Raw genomic sequence first — 15,804 nt, forward strand, 5'->3', positions numbered from 1 at the left:
GACACCTACCAATCTGTAGGGGTACTTGCATTGGGGGCCTAAGGTACAGCTGCAGAGCCCATCCTCCAAGATGCTTTAGGAATAGAGACACACTTACCTCACTGACACTTGGGGGAAGCCTGTCAGCATCCTGCCCCCCTGGAGTGTGAACCCCAGCTGCTACTAGAATCTGGTGCACACAACCATCACCACTACTTCTCTAGGTGGATAGGTGACAGTCTGCATCACATACTTGATGACACAAAATCAGATTCTACTCAAGAATAGTGAATGGACTCAGGCTTATATATATGGTAACAGCCCAAACCAGCTGGTAATAGGACATAAGCGAGCCAAGGGCTACAACAATCAAGACAGAGCAATCTAGTAGCCCATCTATGTATATTGAAAGAAAACAAAACAAGATAAGACTCAGTGAGCAAATATAGAATAAATCACTACAATATCTTAGTGATGGCTCGGAGACAGCAGTCGATATCAAACCACATAAAGAAGCAGACCATGACTGCTTGTACAACTCCCCAAACTAAAGAATCAAAATCTTTCCCAAATGAAGATATAATCCTGGAATTGCCAGATACAGAATATAAAAAACTAATTTACAGAATGCTTCAAGACATCAGGGATGACCTCAGAAATGAGATAAGGCAATCTACAGAAAAAGCCAAGGAACACACTGATAAAGCAGTTGAAGAATTCAAAAAGATTATTCAAGAACATAGTGGAAAAATTAATAAGTTGCAAGAATCCATAGAGAGAGAGCATTCAGAAACCCAAAAGATTAACAATAAAATTACAGAATTAGACAACTCAATAGGAAGTCAGAGGAGCAGACTCGAGCAATTAGAATGCAGAGTGGGAAATCTGAAGGACCAGGGAATTAACACCAACATAGCTGAAAAAAAAATCAGATAAAAGAATTAAAAAAAATGAAGAAACCCTAAGAATCATGTGGGACTCTATCAAGAAGAATAACTTGTACGTGATTGGAGTCCCAGAACAGGGAGGGATAACAGAAAACACAGAGAGAATAGTTGAAGATCTGTTGGCAGAAAACTTCCCTGACATCATGAAAGACGAAAGGATATCTATCCAAGATGCTCATCGAACCCCATTTGAGACTGATCCAAAAAGAAAATCACCAAGACATATTATCATCAAACTTGCCAAAACCAAATATAAAAAGAAAAATTTAAAAGCAGCCAGGGATAAAAGAAAGGTCTCCTACAAGGGAGAATCAATAAGAATAAGTTCAGACTACTCAGCAGAAACCATGCAGGCAAGAAGGCAATGGCATGACATATATAGAGCACTGAAGGACAAAAACTGCCAGTCAAGGATCATATATCCAGCAAAACTCTCTCTCAAATATGAAGGCAAATTTAAGACATTTACAGATAAACACAAGCACAGAGAATTTGCAAAAGCCAAACCAAAGCTACAAGAAATACTAAAGGAAATTGGTCATAAAACCAATAATATCAGATACCAGCACAACACAAGGTCACAGAACAGAGCATCCTGATACCAACTCAAATAGGGAAATCACAAAAACAAACGAAGATTAATCAAAAAAAAAAAAAAGCTCAAAACAGGGAATCATTGAAGTCAATATGTAAAAGATCACAATAATCAAAAAGAGGGACTAAATACAGGTGGCATAGAACTCCCATATGGAGAGGGATACAAGGCGATATAGGACAATACAAGTTAGGTTTTTACTTAGAAAAATAGGGGTAAATATTAAGGTAACCACAAAGAGGTATAACAACTCCATAACTCAAAATAAAAACCAAGAAAAACGTAACGACTCAGCAAACATAAAGTCAAATACTATGAAAATGAGGAACACACAAGTTACAAAGAAAAACATCTCAGCACAAAAAAGTGGACAAATGAAATTGTCAACAACACACATAAAAAGGCATCAAAATGACAACACTAAACACATACTTATCTATAATTACGCTGAATGTAAATGGACGAAATGCACCAATAAAGAGACAGAGAGTCTCAGACTGGATAAAGAAACACTATCCGTCTATATGCTGCCTACAAGAGACACATCTTAGACTTAGAGACACAAGCAAACTAAAACTCAAAGGATGGAACAAAATATATCAAGCAAACAATAAGCAAAAAAGAGCAGAAGTAGCAATACTAATTTCTGACAAAATAGACTTTAAAGTTAAATCCACCACAAAGGATAAAGAAAGACACTACATAATGATAAGAGGGACAATTGATCAGGAAGATATAACCGTATTAAATACTTATGCACCCAGTGACAGGGCTGCAAGATACATAAAACAAATTTTAACAGAAGTGAAAAGTGAAATAGACACCTCCACAATTATAGTAGGAGACTTCAACACACCACTTTTGGAGAAGGACAGGGTATCCAGTAAGAAGCTCAACAGAGACACCGAAGACCTAATTACTATAATCAACCAACTTGACCTCATTGACTTATACAGAACTCTCCACCCAACTGCTGCAAAGTATACTTTTTTTTCTAGCGCACATGGAACATTCTCTAGAATAGACCACATATTAGGTCATAAAACAAACCTTTGCAGAATCCAAAACATCGAAATATTACAAAGCATCTTATCAGACCACAAGGCCATAAAAGTGGAAATCAATAACAGAAAAATTAGGGAAAAGAAATCAAATACTTGGAAACTGAACAATACCCTCCTGAAAAAAGACTGGGTTATAGAAGATATTAAGAAGGGAATAAAGAAATTCATAGAATGCAAAGAGAATGAAAACACTTCCTACCAAAACCTCTGGGACACAACAAAAGCAGTGCTCAGAGGCCAATTTATATCAATAAACGCACACATACAAAAAGAAGAAAGAGCCAAAATCAGAGAACTGTCCCTACAACTTGAACAAAAAGAAAGTGAGCAACAAAAGAATCCATCAGGCACCAGAAGAAAACAAATAATAAAAGTTAGAGCTGAACTAAATGAATTAGAGAACAGAAAAACAATTGAAAGAATTAGCAAAGCCAAAAGCTGGTTTTTTGAAAAAATTAACAAAATTGATAAACCATTGGCTAGACTGACTAAAGAAATACAGGAAAGGAAACAAATAACCCGAATAAGAAACGAGATGGGCCACATCACAACAGACCCAACTGAAATTAAAAGAATCATATCAGATTACTACAAAAAATTGTACTCTAACAAATCTGCAAACCTAGAAGTAATGGATGAATTCCTGGAAAAACACTACCTACCTAAACTAACACAATCAGAAGTAGAACAACTAAATAGATCCATAACAAAAAAAGACATTGAAACTGTAAACAAAAAACTCCCAACAAAAAAAAGCCCTGGCCCGGATGGCTTTACCGCAGAGTTCTACCAAACTTTCAGAGAAGAGTTAACCCCACTACTACTAAAGGTATTTCAAAGCATAAAAAATGACAGAATACTGCCTAACTCATTCTATGAAGCCACCATCTCCCTGATACCAAAACCAGGTAAGGACATCACAAAAAAAGAAAATTACAGACCTATATCCCTCATGAACATAGATGCAAAAATCCTCAACAAAATTCTAGCCAATAGAATTCAACAACATATCAAAAAAATAATCCACCACGACCAAGTGGGATTTATACCAGGTATGCAAGGCTGGTTTAATATTAGAAAAACCATTAATGTAATCCACCATCTAAATAAAACAAAAGACAAAAACCACATGATCTTATCAATTGATGCAGAAAAGGCATTTGACAAAGTCCAACACCCATTTATGGTAAAACTCTCACCAAAATAGGAATTGAAGGAAAATTCCTCAACATAATAAAGGGCATCTACACAAAGCCAACAGCCAACATCACTCTAAATGGGGAGAGTCTGAAAGCATTTCCCTTGAGAACGGGAACCAGACAAGGATGCCCTTTATCACCGCTCTTATTCAACATTGTGCTAGAGGTCCTAGCCAGAGCAATTAGGCTAGACAAAGAAATAAAGGGCATCTGGATTGGCAAGGAGGAAGTAAAATTATCTCTACTTGCAGATGCCATGATCTTATATACAGAAAATCCTAAGGAATCCTCCAGAAAACTACTGAAACTAATAGAAGAGTTTGGCAGAGTCTCAGGTTATAAGATAAACATACAAAAATCATTTGGATTCCTCTACATCAACAAAAAGAACATTGAAGAGGAAATCACCAAATCAATACCATTCACAGTAGCCCCCCAAAAGATAAAATACTTAGGAATAAATCTTACCAAAGATGTAAAAGACTGATATAAAGAAAACTACAAAGTACTACTACAAGAAACTAAAAAGGACCTACTTAAGTGGAAAAACATACCTTGCTCATGGAAAGGAAGACTTAACATAGTAAAAATGTCTACTCTACCAAAAGCCATCTATACATACAACGCACTTCCGTTCCAAATGCCAATGACATTTTTTAAAGTGATGGAGAAACAAATCACCAACTTCATATGGAAGGGAAAGAAGCCTCGGATAAGTAAAGCATTACTGAAAAAGAAGAAGAAAGTGGAAGGACTCACTCTACCTGATTTTAGAAGCTATTATACAGCCATTGTAGTCAAAACAGCCTGGTACTGGTACAACAACAGGCACATAGACCAATGGAACAGAATAGAGAACCCAGATATAAATCCATCCACATATGAGCTGCTGATATTTGACAAAGGCCCAGTGTCAGTTAATTGGGGAAAAGATAGCCATTTTAACAAATGGTGCTGGCATGCCTGGATATCCAGCTGCAAAAAAATGGAACAGGACCCATACCTCACACCATGCACAAAAACTAACTCCAAGTGGATCAAAGACCTAATCATAAAGACTAAAATGATAAAGATCATGGAAGAAAAAATAGGGACAACCTTAGGAGCCCTAATACAAGGCATAAACAGAATACAGAACATTACCAAAAATGACAAAGAGAAACCAGATAACTGGGAGCTCCTAAAAATCAAACCCCTATGCTCATCTAAAGACTTCACCAAAAGAGCAAAAAGACCACCTACAGACTGGGAAAGAATTTTCAGCTATGACATCTGCGACCAGTGCCTGATCTCTAAAATCTATATGATTCTGTGAAAACTCAACCACAAAAAGACAAACAACCCAATCAAGAAGTGGGCAAAGGATATGAACACACATTTCACTAAAGAAGATATTCAGGCAGCTAACAGATACATGAGAAAATGCTCTCGATCATTAGCCATTAGAGAAATGCAAATTAAAAGTACGATGAGATTCCATCTCACTCCCACAAGGCTGGCATTAATCCAAAAAACAGAAAATAATAAATGTTGCAGAGGCTGCGGAGAGATTGGAACTCTTATACACTGCTGGTGGGAGTGTCAAATGGTACAACCACTTTGGAAATCTATCTGGCATTTTCTTAAAAAGTTAGAAATAGAACTACCATACAACCCAGAAATCCCACTCCTCGGAACATACCCTAGAGAAATAAGAGCCTTCACACAAACAGATATATGCACACCCATGTTTAGTGCAGCTCTGTTTATAATAGCAAAAGGCTGGAAGCAACCAAGGTGTTCATCAACGGATGAATGGTTAAATAAATTGTGGTATATTCACACAATGGAATACTACGCATCGATAAAGAACAGTGAGGAATCTGTGAAACATTTCATGACATGGAGGAACCTGGAAGGCATTATGCTGAGTGAAATTAGTCAGAGGCAAAAGGACAAATATTGTATAAGACCACTATGATAAGATCTTGAGAAATAGTATAAACTGCGAAGAACACATACTTTTGTGGTTACGATGGGGGGAGGGAGGGAGAGTGGGAGAGGATTTTTTATTGATTAATTAGTATATAAGAACTGCTTTAGGTGAAGGGAAGGACAATGCTCAGTACATGGAAGGTCAGCTCAACTGGACTGGACCAAAAGCAAAGAAGTTTCTGGGATAAACTGAATGCTTCAAAGGTCAGCGGAGCAAGGGTGGGGGTTTGGGGACCAAGTTTTAAGGGGACTTCTAAGTCAATTGGCAAAATAATTCTATTATGAAAACATTCTGCATCCCACTTTGAAATGTGGCATCTGGGGTCTTAAATGCTAACAAGCGGCCATCTAAGATGCATCAATTGGTCTCAACCCACCTGCATCAAAGGAGAATGAAGAACACCAAGGTCACACGATAACTAAGAGCCCAAGAGACAGAAAGGGCCACATGAACCAGAGACTTACATCATCCTGAGACCAGAAGAACTAGATGGTGCCCGGCCACAACCGATGACTGCCCTGACAGGGAGCACAACAGAGAACCCCTGAGGGAGCAGGAGATCAGTGGGATGCGGACCCCAAATTCTCATAAAAAGACCAGACTTAATGGTCTGACTGAGACTAGAGGAATCCCGGCGGTCATGGTCCCCAAACCTTCTGTTGGCCCAGGACAGGAACATTCCTGAAGACAACTCATCAGACATGGGAAGGACTGGACAGTGGGTAGGAGAGAGATGGTGATGAAGAGTGAGCTAATTATATCAGGTGGACACTTGAGACTGTGTTGGCATCTCCTGTCTGGAGGGCAGATAGGAGGGTAGAGAGGGTTAGAAACTGGCAAAATCGTCACAAAAGGAGAGACTGGAAGGGCTGACTCATTAGGGTGAGAGTAAGTTGGAGTATGAGTAAGGTATATATAAGCTTATATGTGACAGACTGACTTGATTTGTAAACGTTCGCTTAAAGCGCAATAAAAATTATTTTTAAAAAAAAGAGTCAGCAAGATGATTAGCACAGACTTTAGTGAGGGTCATTAGCGTTAACCACAGTATTTTACAGAGCATCTTTAATTGATGCCATATGGTTTCCGTGTTTTGGGAACAGAATCTCTTTTAACAGAAATACACTGATGTCAGTTCAAGAAAATCCCCTTAGAATTAGATGGAAGACAAGCTTTGCACTCTAATTATAGTCACTGACCTATTAGTAGTCTCCAAGATTTTCATTCTTTTAATCCCAAATGTTTTAGAGACCAAGATTTATATTTAGAAATTTATTTGTGCTAACACCATAAAGCAAGTAAAAAGCTCTTTGCCTCAAAGAAATACAGGTAAGAGAAATATTCTAATTTATTTTTTTAATATTGACATCTACAATTATTTATTTCTCAAAATTATTATCTCCATTGTTCTTAGAGTTTAACTCATTACTTATCTTTCTAGTTTTTCTCTAAATTGAAAACTGTGAGGAGCTAGAACAAGACACAGTACTGCAATTCATCCCCACTTTTTCTGATTGTAAGGTTCAATTTCAAAACAGACAAGTGAAGTCACAAAATAATTCTATGAAATAATTCAAGTTTGTTGTTATTAAGTGCCATCGAGTAGGTTCCAAGTCATAGCAACCCTATGTACAAAAAAGAAACACTGCCTGCTCCTGTGCCATCCTCAGAATCTTTGCCATGTTTGAGCCCGTTGCTGCAGCTATGCGAATTTAAAGTTATTTCTAATTTAGCTGAATAATTAGATGGTTTATATTTAATACTTTTAAATAAAGAAATAAAAAAATATTTAGCTAATGTCTGCCTTTTGATGTTTATGGAAAAATTAATTTCAACATTATGGAAAAATAAATCCATTTTGACCATAGAATTTACATGATTACCATCTTCTGCTGAAATGTTCTTCTGCTAACACTAAATAAAACTCAGAAATCCTAAGACAATTTAAAGTATTTTAGAAAACTAACATATAAAGACAAGCTTAGGTTAACTTATAAATTTATAAGCTATTGTGATATAATTCAGAAAATTTTATAATTTTCCAAGGAAACAGAAATATAGTAGATAAACTGGACAACATGATTGATGTAATTAGTACCACTAAATTCTACACTTGAAAAGTCTTGAATTGGCAAATATTGTGTTACGTTTATTTTTACAACAATTTTTGAAAAGTCAATTCAAGTAATAGAAAGATACCTGAATTTTTTCAAATGAAGAGTTTGAATAATTTCCTTTGTAGGCTCTTCTTCAAAGTTAATAATCTCCATTTGCAGAGTCCGCAGTGGTCACTCAGCATCATTGGTAGGATACCCAAAACAAGTTCACTTGTCGCAGGTGATTAGGATAGAGCTCAGATTTGAATCAATTCTGCCTATTTACAAGAACATTTTACAGCTTGCTTCACAGAAGTATAAATCAGAGTTAATCTCCCAATGCTTACAATCTAATAAGCAAATTGTGCGTACACATATAATAAAAGCAATGTATATTAAACATGAAAAATTGCAGATAATGTTAGGTATATAACATGCTTAAAAAAAGAGATCAGTGTGGTCTGGGTTATTTAGTTAAAATTTTATTACATATCTTTATATGTTAATTATGCCTTAGAAAAGTATGGAAAGGATGTAGATATTTGGTCAAAGCACCAAATATCTATATTTGGACTAATGATTAGTAAGAAATTATAGCCTGAGCAGGGTCAGTGTTTACGAAAATGAGTAAGTGTGGCACTGGGGATGGGGATGAGGTAGCCGAACAATGGATGGACAGGGTGAGAAAGCTGGAAGAGTTACTGGTGTATGTGGGAAATAAGCACAGGTATGGATCAGGTCACAAGGAACCTTAAATGTCGTCCTAAAGAATTTGAAATTATCTTAGAAACAGCAAATATTAAAGCCTTCTTGGAAGCAGTGTTGCATTTTACAACGTCATGAAGTAATGGCCACTGAACTTCAACAAAGATAAATAGATCTGGAAATGATCAGGAGAACGTGGCCTTAAATAAATAATGAAACAATGGGGAACTTCTATCTGATAAATGGTAGAAGTCTCTATGGAACAAAGTGGAGAGCATACATAACTGATATTTATCAATTCTCATAATATGGTCATAATTATTAGAGTATGATCACCAAATTTCAAGATTAGAACAGCATGAGACCCTTAAGGCTAGAAATGGAAAGTACACAGATAAAGAAGGAAAATATTAGTATTTTATCTACATATAGTCTCAAAAATTTGCTCCATCCTAGTAGAATGGGTTAACGGAAATATAAAGATGATATATACCAATTAACTTACTAAGGAAATTCATGGATTTTTATTTCTATTGCTTTCCAAGGTAAATTTCTTTAGATAGTTCCCTCCTTAATAATCGTTAACCTTTATGCACTTTCTAAGTCATAAATTTAACACATCCATACTTTGTAATTTATAAATTTTCACTCCATTGTGATAGTATATAAAAAAAATTGCTTACTGGAAATATGTATATATATGTATATAAGGATCGTCAATACAAAAACTGCCATTGAAATATTTGAGAACACTAATTCTCAGATACCCTGTATTTGTCCACTATCTTTGTATAAGTTCACACACAGAAACCTTTTCACTGCAAGCATCTCCTTGGAATTATGAAAATAGTCTTGTGAATCTTGAGTGTCAGCACTTGAGGTCATATAGGATGACAGTTTAGGGGAACTAACACTTCCTAGAATTATGCGTGCCTGTATTTCACAGACAGCAGGGGAGGCTTGGGGGAGTGGCTCTACTTCGTGTTTTCCAAGAGAAATTCGAAGCAACAATTAGAAACATTCTAAATTAGAATCTTATCTCCCCATAATTTCCACCTCAACAGAGAAAGTAGAGATGACCCAGGACAATCACTCCTTGACAACTGAGTTTATGCTCATAGCATTTACGGATCACCCAGGTCTGAAGATTCTTCTGTTTGTGGTATTCTTTGCTATTTACCTAATCACCATGGTGGGGAATCTTGGGTTGGTGGCGTTGATTTTCCTGGAGCGCCGTCTCCGCACACCCATGTACATCTTTCTGGGCAACCTGGCTCTGATGGATTCCTGCTGTTCCTGTGCCATCAACCCCAGGATGTTAGAGAACTTCTTTTCTGAGGACAGAATGATTTCCCTCTGTGAATGCATGGCACAATTTTATTTTTTCTGCCTTGCTGAAACTGCGGACTGCTTTCTCCTGGCAGCAATGGCCTATGATCGCTATGTGGCAATATGTCGTCCACTGCAGTACCACACCATGATGTCGAAGAAACTCTGCATTCAGATGACCATAGGGTCCTACATAGCTGGGAACCTGCATTCCCTTATTCACGTAGTACTTCTATTAAGGTTAACCTTTTGTGGATCTCATCAAATCAATCACTTTTTTTGTGATGTTCTTCCATTGTACAGACTCTCCTGTGTTGACACATATATCAATGAACTGATGGTCCTTATCTTTTCAGGGTCCGTTCAAATCTTCACTATTACTGTAGTCATAATATCATATCTTTGCATCCTTTTCGCAATTTTCAAAATAAAATCCAAAGAAGGAAGCGGCAAAGCTTTATCTACTTGTGCATCTCACTTTCTCTCTGTCTCAATATTCTATGGTTCTCTTCTCTTCATGTACATTCGACCAAGTTCAGTTAAAAAAGGGTATAAAGATATACCAGTTGCTATTTTTTATACTCTAGTAATTCCTTTATTAAACCCTTTTATCTATAGTCTAAGAAATAAGGACGTGATAAATGTTATGAAAGGAATTGTGAAGAAGAGAAAACCTCATAGTATTCTGAAACAAATATCTCCTGTAACAAATTGATTTTAATTAAATAAACTTTTTTTCAAAGCCAAGGATTCTGGGAGAATGGAAAATGGCCATTTTGTAGATCAAATATTAAATCACTGAACTGTGATGGTTTTTAGGTTAAATAAAGTGTAAATGGTTAAATAAGTTCAGAAGGGAGGGATTCTATAAAATATATTTCAAAATCTAAACTACTAAGGTCCCTTGGGAGCCAATTAAATGACTACTCCTAAGGTCACGAACTGTGGCAGAGTGGAACTAGCTACATTTTTCAACATATCCAGCAAATCCTAGGAATAAAAATTGGTATGTAAAGGTTGCCTCCATTTAACATTGTTGGCAAATTTATGGAATCTCTAAGCATAGTCCTACTGCTCACACTCATTTCGAGTTCTCATATATTAATTACTTAAGCCATACCATCTAGGAGGATTAAACTGCACATTTGAATTCGATTCTCAACTTCCTTTGAGTTGTTCGAGATTTTATTTTTGAAATGGATTTATACAGAATATGTATTCTCAAATCAAGAGCATCTTTATCTTTTGTGTGAGTCCTTTCTTCTGTTAAGCTCTCTAAAATAGAGTGTTTGTATAATGGTAATTTATAAATCTTAGCTGAAACTGTTGCTATTTATATGAAAGTCCTATGGATTTGAACGTTTTCACATAATTTGATAGTCGTCCCTGATGCCTGACAGTATAATTGCTGAATATATCAATTAATTCAAGTGTTTTTTCCCCCAAGATAGCATTATTTATCTTGTTTGTTATTAGGAATATCAGTAACCTGTACCAATTCCTATGTATATTATTGGAATATACATTAACATTATTGGAATATACATGAACATTAACAAAAACCTGGAGATGCTGCTTGGTAAAAATGAGGCAGGAAAGAGTGAAACTCCTAAAATCTAAACAACGAAAACAAACAAAAAAATTATTGATTACTTAAATGTGCAAATATGAAAGGGAAAACGGTTTAATAGGAACTCACTCTCTGCTAGACACAAAACTACACCTCTCAGATATATTGCCTTCCAATGAGTTAGGCATTATTTTTCATGCTTGTCCAGAGTAAAAAACTGATAGGTTGAAATATTAAGTAGTTCGCCCAAGTTCCTGCAAGCATTTGAATGGAGTTAGTATTTGTACCAATGATGCCTTTTCCCCATATCATTTTGCAGCTCCTTTCACAGAAACATAAGTCACAGTTAATCTCTACATCCTTAAAATCTAATAAGGAAGATGGACATACACATATGATGGGAAAAAGCAATGTAGATCATACACGAGGAATTTTAGGCTGTGTTGGGTATATAGCATGTGCTTGTGAATGCAGAACGTGGAGATCGGTGTAGCCTGAGGTATTTAGTCATCAAGTAGCATCAGAAATAACAGATATACAAAAAGTGGGAAAAAAACTGATATGGGGGAAAACAGGAATAAAAGCATGAGCAGAGTCAATGTTTACAGAAATGAGTGTGACAATGGTGGTAGGAAATGAGGGAGGTGAAGGATGAGTGTAAAAACCTGGCAAAGCTATTGGGTAAAGCTGTTGGTGAATGTGGAATATAAGGATGGAAGTGGATCCATTTACTGAGAATTTTAAATGCCACAATAGGGAATCTCAGTTTATCTTAGAGGCATCAAACATTGATGTCTTCCTGGTAGCAGAGTGCAGTTGTCCCTCCCTATCTGCAAGGGATTGGTTCCAGGACCCCTGTGGGTGTCAAAATCTGAGGATGCTCAAGTCCTTTATATAAAAGGGCATGGTATTTGCATGTAACCTACGCATATCCTCCAGTATACCTAAATCATCTCTAGATTACTTGTAATACACAAAACATTGTAAATGCTGTGTAAATACTTGTTAACGCTTACACTTAATAATGCTTTTCAGTCTTTGCAAGCATTTTATCAAGAACCAGAGAGACCATTTTTGCCTTTGTAAGACAGCACTTCAACTGACACTTGCATAAATTTCAGTTTCTTTCTGCTTTATTGTGCAAATGTTCTATTCTCAACACCCTTACAGCCCACTGCAGCAAGCAACATGCCACTTTTCAAAATATCTAAGATTTTTCTGGACGCCTCTTTAACTCAGTACAGAAGTCACTCCTGACTTTAGCCAAAAATTAGACATGCGTATAAAACAAACAATAACACATGTAGTTCAACTATGTATATGAGACTGAATGGGCACACCAGCCCAAAAGCAAAGGTGAGAAGGCAGGAAGGGACAGGAAAGGTGGGTGAACTGAAATGGGGAAACTGAAGTCGAGATGGGAAGTGTTGACACATTGCCGGGCTGGCAATCAATTTCACAAAACAATATGTGTATTAATTGTGTAATGAGAAACTAATTTGCTCTGTAAACATTCACCTCAAGCACAATTAAAAAAAAAATGAGCAGAGGAAAAATAAAAGAATTTTTATAGAAAGATTTAAGAATAGGTTGTTACTTGATAACATTAAGCCAAACAAGCTACTTTCGGAGCGCTGTTTTTTTTTGGTTGTTGTGTTTGGGCGGGATCTTCTATTTGTTTCTCCATTAGAAGCCAATGGTACAATATGCCAACTTCTCACTATGGCTGCTTATTCTGGGGCTTCTGAGAAGGCTCTTTTATGTCTGGAGTCTGGTTTCCCCCTAAACTGTTACTTCCTTTTCTAAGAAGACTTGGTCTATTAGCAAAGCAATTAATACCTAGAAAGGAGTACACCTCCCCAGGAACATTCTATTATAATTCATTTCTCTCTTCCTGCCTGTTTGGCAAGACTATTCAGTGAGCCTCTTGGTTTAGGACCTGTAAGCAGCCTCTGATGGTGTACTGGTCAAGAGCTATGCTGTTAATCAAAAGGCCTGAAGTTCTAATCCACCAGCTGCTCCTTGAAAGTCCTATGGAACAGTTCTACTCTGTCCTATAAGTTCCCTAAGAGCTGCGATTGAGTTGATGGCAATGGGTTTGGTTGGTTTTTCAGAAGCAGGCTCTTAAATTTATTTGGTCTTTTGTAAATTGTTATTTTTTACCCTTAGGAAACAAGCAAAGCAATGAACACTTAGTAATAAATTAAGGTGGAAAGTAGGCTAATCCATTTTAGAAAAATTTTTCTACAGGAAGGTTTTTCCAGTTAAACTTCTACCTCCCATTAGCCAGAAAATTAATTTAACAATATCTGATTTCATGAGCAAGCTGGTCAATCCATATTTTAATGTAAAACAAAGGGAATATTTGGGATCTTTAATCTGATTTTTTCTAAAGAACCTATTCATTTGATTAATGTTTTTTCCCATAACTCTCTCACTTACATTGTGAATCTCACCAATCTAATTTTTCCTTGTTTGAGAATGATTTAAGAATCCTGCCCTGTCTTTAAACCTTAAACCAAAAATATTCCCTGAAGTCTACCTCAAACCAAAAATAGCTTATCTTAACTAGTAAAACATGTCTACCTTGAGCATTACGCTTTTTTAAGAACTATCTGTATGGCATGAAATTGGCAACAGCAACTTGAAAGATTAGATAGAAACCTTAGGGGGCAGTGTCTGTTTATGCTGATGGGGGAGGAACAACTCAGAAAAAGAGGGTGAGAAAGGTTGCACAACTCAAAGAATATAACCAATGACACTGAATTACATATGTGGAAACTGTTGAATTGGTGTATGTTCTGCCCTGTATATCCTCAATAACAACAAAATTAAAAAAAAAAAAAAAAAGATCTAGGATTTTTATTTTCTCATCAAAAGATAGCACTTTACACTCCCTTTTAGCATTTGAGGGATTGTTTTGACCACTAAATTGCTTTTTAGGAGGCATTTCTTCACAGAAACAAAGGGTACACACAACACAAGTAGCAAACAATGGAGATGCAAGGCAAACAATGTTCAAACAAAGCCTGTTGGACAGAGTTTGAGGAGATATCTGTAAAAGGGTGGGAGGGCATGGCAGGGTATGCCTACACATCATTTCATTCGTGTGGATTAAAGATAGTGTTCAGCATCTGGTGAACTCAAGTTTTGCTTTTTGGAACTTACTTTTTTTTTTTTTTTAATATTTTCTATTTGTAGTTGGTTGAATCCGCAAATGTAGAAACCGTGGTTACGGAGGGCCAACTGTCAAATGATTTATTTTAGAAAACTGATGTGGCATTTGACTGCAAAGAGAGTCTAGAAGCAATGAGACTAACTGCAATTATTCAAATATCAGTAGTAAGAGCTAAAACTGAAGACTATAAAAGAGAAATTCATGATGCCTTTTTGGCCAAGACTAAATGATTGAATTAAACTCAATTTCTTGATGAATTAAACTGGTCTGTTTTTTCTTTTGTTTTTTTACACACTTTTCTGGGGCTCTTTATTTGCCCAGCTTCTCTCGGCAGGGTTACTTTTTACACTTGCCTGCTCTCTGGCTCCTTAATTTGCTGGTAGTCATGGGAATTGAACAAGTGGTTCTCTGTGTAGTTAAGCCTGGATGTAAAAGAAATGCTCTTTAAGAAAGGGAATGTTGCCACAGGAGTCTTTGTATGTAAAGTGGGCCAAGAAATGCTTCTTTATGAAAGGAATGCAGTTAAAATTGTTTTGGAGGGGACTTGGAGCTCACCTTTTCTAAAGTTTCCCAGACAACTTAAAAGGTTTTTGTTGTAATCAGCTGTTTCTGGGAAATAAGGTACTAGTACTGAATGGTTATCACCACTCCCTGAGACATTGAGTTAGAGCTGTTTAACCTCATCCAGTGATGTGTTTATGATCCCTCCTGCAGCATATGTGACTATGATCGAAAACATGTGTAACAAGCCCTTGAAATCAATCACTGTAAGCCTCTGTACACAATTATTCAATTGAAGCCTATTCCCCACCTTCTAACCCACACTTCTTATGACCTTAACAAAAAACAAAAATTATGATACAAATGATTGTATTTATCATTTCTTTGTTCCTTGGACTGTATCTGTTCCTGTTAGAAGCTCCCTTGTTGGAGCCATGAGTTTTTCACTTATGTAAACTGGTATCTCTCTGCATTCAAATGTATCTTCTTTTGTTTGTTTGTTTACTTTTACTGAATAAATCCTCCTACGCATATTTCAAGGACTGAATGGTTTTGTTCTCTACAACAACTGTAAGAAAGGAAAGCGATGCATAGATATAAACTACATTTTAAAGAACAACAAATAGTAAATTGTAATTGTTGGATAATAAAGCCTGTTACTTTCTT

The 15,804-nt window shown here is 36.4% G+C and overlaps 1 protein-coding gene across 1 annotated transcript; it reads left to right on the forward strand.

Annotated features, from left to right (window-relative positions):
* The first annotated feature begins 9,635 nt into the window (after nt 1-9,635).
* On the forward strand, nt 9,636-10,604 carry LOC126061367 (olfactory receptor 5K1-like). Its single transcript, XM_049857871.1, has one exon. The coding sequence runs from the start codon at nt 9,636-9,638 to the stop codon at nt 10,602-10,604; it is 969 nt and encodes a 322-aa protein (XP_049713828.1).
* The last annotated feature ends 5,200 nt before the right edge of the window (nt 10,605-15,804 follow it).

This window comes from Elephas maximus, chromosome 18 (genome assembly GCF_024166365.1).
Source record: "Elephas maximus indicus isolate mEleMax1 chromosome 18, mEleMax1 primary haplotype, whole genome shotgun sequence".
NCBI lineage: Eukaryota > Metazoa > Chordata > Mammalia > Proboscidea > Elephantidae > Elephas > Elephas maximus.